The sequence below is a fragment of the Telmatherina bonti genome (genome assembly GCF_933228915.1).
Source record: "Telmatherina bonti genome assembly, chromosome: 7".
In the NCBI taxonomy this organism is placed as follows: Eukaryota; Metazoa; Chordata; class Actinopteri; order Atheriniformes; family Telmatherinidae; genus Telmatherina; species Telmatherina bonti.
Genome location: NC_136625.1, coordinates 30,866,985 through 30,870,455, shown reverse-complemented (window position 1 = coordinate 30,870,455; position 3,471 = coordinate 30,866,985). Strand labels below are relative to the sequence as shown.

General features: G+C 38.0%; 1 protein-coding gene across 1 annotated transcript; it reads left to right on the top strand.

The window, feature by feature from the left end:
• LOC306758532 (caspase-3-like) lies at positions 1–2,291 on the top strand. The gene is made up of 6 exons (XM_079243859.1): positions 1–132; positions 232–569; positions 665–699; positions 879–984; positions 1,078–1,624; positions 2,133–2,291. Exons 2-6 carry the CDS (start codon positions 233–235, stop codon positions 2,287–2,289), a joined length of 1,182 nt encoding a protein of 393 aa, XP_079099985.1. The 5' UTR covers positions 1–132; position 232; the 3' UTR covers positions 2,290–2,291.
• The last annotated feature ends 1,180 nt before the right edge of the window (positions 2,292–3,471 follow it).

Sequence of the window (3,471 nt, the reverse complement as noted above, 5' to 3'; positions counted from 1 at the left end):
CTGAAAATAAGAATTAAAATAATTAGACAGCAGGCCCTTTACCAAGACGCCAGGTGTTTGTTGTAGGTTTGTGAGTTTAGGAAAGAAGAACTATCGGCTTTTCAGCGTGGGATAGGAAACACGACTAACAAGGTATGAAGCGGGAAGACTGACGATTATGTAACTAGTTTATGTTTATGTACGACTCAGTACTCAATTTATGTCTTTCTATCTTTACTCTCGTTGTCTCAGCATGTCGGCTAAAGAAACAGTGAGGAAAAATAAAACAGCCATTCAGGCGACTCTATGTGGAGACCACATATTTATCCTAAACAAGGTCTACGAGCACAAAATGATAACTTTACGTGACTACAACAACCTAAAAAGCATCAATAAAGAAACTGTGGAGGGACACGTTGTTGAGCTTGTGGATAAGATCATGAACAAAGGAGAAGACTCGTGCAAAAGCTTCCTGGATCTCCTGCAGACCGACGAGGACATTAAAGCGACTTTTCCTGATCTGCAAAGCATCCTACTGGATGCCACCCAGCCTTTATCCCAGCCTGTCCAGTCTTCTTCTAGTCATAATGGTAATTTAACACATATCATCAAGAAAATTTGTTTTTATATGTGTTTAACAAAAAGCCGACATTTTTATGGTGCGTTTTGTTTCGATTTCATTTAGGTCATCTGCATTCAGACAAGAAAAGCCAGAACAAGGTGAGCACATAATACTGACTCAGTACATTGTTGTATGTTTAAATCTAGATATAATGAAGGGACATAGTTAAAACCTTCCAAAATCAGAAACAGTTTTGTCTCCACTACAAGTCAGCACATAGTTATTAGTGTGTAGTAACACAGAGCTCATAACCTTTGTTATTATTTACTGTTTGTAGAATGACCCTTATCTTTTGCAAAGCCAGCCCGTTGGTCTCTGTGTGATTATAAACAACAATAAATTCTTTGATGGAACACAGAGAAGCGGAACGGAGAAAGATGCTCGTATGTTTCAGGCACTTTTTCACATAATTACCACAATTGTTGGTGGTTTTAAGCTTAACTCTTTTCTCTTGTCCCTAATGACATCCCCTGCAGAAAGCCTGGCAGAAGTGTTCAGCTGGCTTGGATTCACTGTGCTGATGTGTGAAGACCAAACCAAAGAAGAGATGGAACAGACAATGACATACTTTGCCTCTCTGACTGACCTCATGCCGTCGCAGAACTTTAATGTTCTTGAGTGGTCCGCCGGCAGATTTGTCCCTTTTGAACGGGTTCCTCGGCACGGTGATGCCTTCATCTGCTGTATTCTGAGCCATGGGCAAAACAGGGCAGTTTTGGGCATTGACAGGAATCCCCTTTACATTAAGCAAATTAGAAGAACATTCAATGCAACTGAGCAGTCGCCCCTCACAGGCAAGCCCAAAGTGTTCCTGATCCAGGCCTGCCAAGGGCCTAACACAATGAAAGGGGTGCTGTTGAAAGATCTGGAGACTGATGATTCAGGTTCACAGTTCATCCCTGTAGAAGCAGATTTTCTGGTTGCTGTTGCCACTGTTGAAGATCATCTATCGTATAGACACCGTACTAATGGGAGCTGGTTTATCCAGTCTGTGTGTCAGCAGCTGAAGGAGCACTGTCCCGGGTAAATATAAATTCCAATTATTTTGTCCTCAGACACCTGAAATATCAAATACATTCATAGTATTTTATACTTTTCATAAAGAGAATGAAATCTTTGCAAAGCACAATAAGACTTTGGTCATTTGTTTGAAATGACCAAACAAATGACCAAACAAAAGGTTCAACAGACACAGGACTAAATATATTATTTTCACTGTATTCACAAACCACTTTGCCTTAAACTTTTTTTGTGTTTCTACATCAGTTGTTTAATTTGAATATAGACTTAAATACAATTGAGTTTGTCAGCGAAGATAATAAAATTAATTCAAATCAACTTGATTTTGTTAAATGCTCAAACAAATGAACAAATCATAATTTTTAGTTTTCTTAATTGTAGAAAATTCACCACCATTTCTGTATGAGAGGTTTGCATATCTGCTGATATGATTGGTGCCTTCTTGTGTTGCTGTTTCCTTATCGTTGCATTGACAGTGACATGCATTTCCCATTTGTACACATCATTGTAGAGGCAAGGACATCCTCACCATTCTGACCGATGTGAATGATGACGTAAGTCGAAAAGATGCCAGCAGGAATCCTGGTGAAGCCAAGCAGATGCCTGTAGTGAATTTCTGCACCCTGAGAAAGAGACTTGTGCTGTCGCCACGTCACGCTTCAAACTAAGTCACCACAAATCCTGCAGGCAGCGCACGCTTTACTTCTGAAGTAAGGATGTACAATTAACTCAGGTAATAATTAACTGAGTGAAATGGGCCAAATAAAAGGATAAACTGCGACATCTCAGACCAGACTAGAGTTGTGGGTATTTTTGCTAAGGTTTCTTTAAAAATGTTTTTTTTTTAATTGAATTTTGTCATTTTTTATATCTTTTGAGCTGTCATTTTACCCTGATTGTAAAACTTTTAATAGTATAAACTTTTTATTTTTCTACTATTATCTCTAATCTCAGCTGATTTTTTTCACCTATTAAATAGTTCCTTGTCAGCCTGTCGTTTTGAATGACTCACCAACTGTTGTTGTGTATGAGTTTTGTTTCCCCTTCCTCCTCTTAAAGCTTGTTACATCCTCCACGAGAAGCGAGGACTTTTTTTCTTGTTCTCAAACAAAATAACATTCATTTTCTGAACTGCTCAGGGTTACAAGAAACTGGAGCCTATCCCAGCAATCACTGGGCGAGAGGAAGGCAGGGTACACCCTCGACTGGTTGCCACCAATCAAACCTTCCCCAACCAAGGCTCAAACCAGCAACCTTCTTGCTGTAAGGCCACAGTGTTAACCACCATTACACCATGCTTCCCAATCATTTTAACATCAAATTTAAATTTTAAAAAAAAATTCAAAACCATATTTATAACTTAACCAAATTAAAAATGCACCCAAATGATTCATTATGACACCTTTTCTTTGCGAAATTACTTTTATTATTTAAATTCAGAAAAGTCTATAATGTTTGTTAAAATTTATTTTCTTTTGTAGTTGTAATAAATTAAATTCCGAAAAACTTTCTTTCAAATGTGTCTCATTCGACAACACACATTTCAGTCATGTCTGGGCTTATTTCTTGATATATGTTTTACAACGGGGTTTTCCGACCGAAACCGGAAAAGGTTTTCGCAATAAAAGTTTAAAAAGTGTACAATATTTTTAAGTTTAAAACGCAAGTTGTCTAGTAGGCAAGCTTTCAGCAGCTGATGTATAAAAACCTCATGTAGGTAGGATTTTATCAAAGTAACGACAGTCAGGAGGACATACTCTTCGTCCCCTCGAGCTTTTAATTTAAAAAGAAAAAAAGGGATTTCGAGCGCTTCCTCCGAAAATGAAACCAAACGAAGAGAAACATAAAAC

Coding starts and splice junctions, on each gene's coding strand:
- LOC306758532 (XM_079243859.1), top strand. CDS start 233: ATGTCGGCTAAAGAAACAGTGAGGAAAAATAAAACAGCCATTCAGGCG. Junction 700..878: donor ACAAGAAAAGCCAGAACAAG/GTGAGCACATAA, acceptor TACTGTTTGTAG/AATGACCCTTATCTTTTGCA. Junction 1,625..2,132: donor CTGAAGGAGCACTGTCCCGG/GTAAATATAAAT, acceptor ACATCATTGTAG/AGGCAAGGACATCCTCACCA.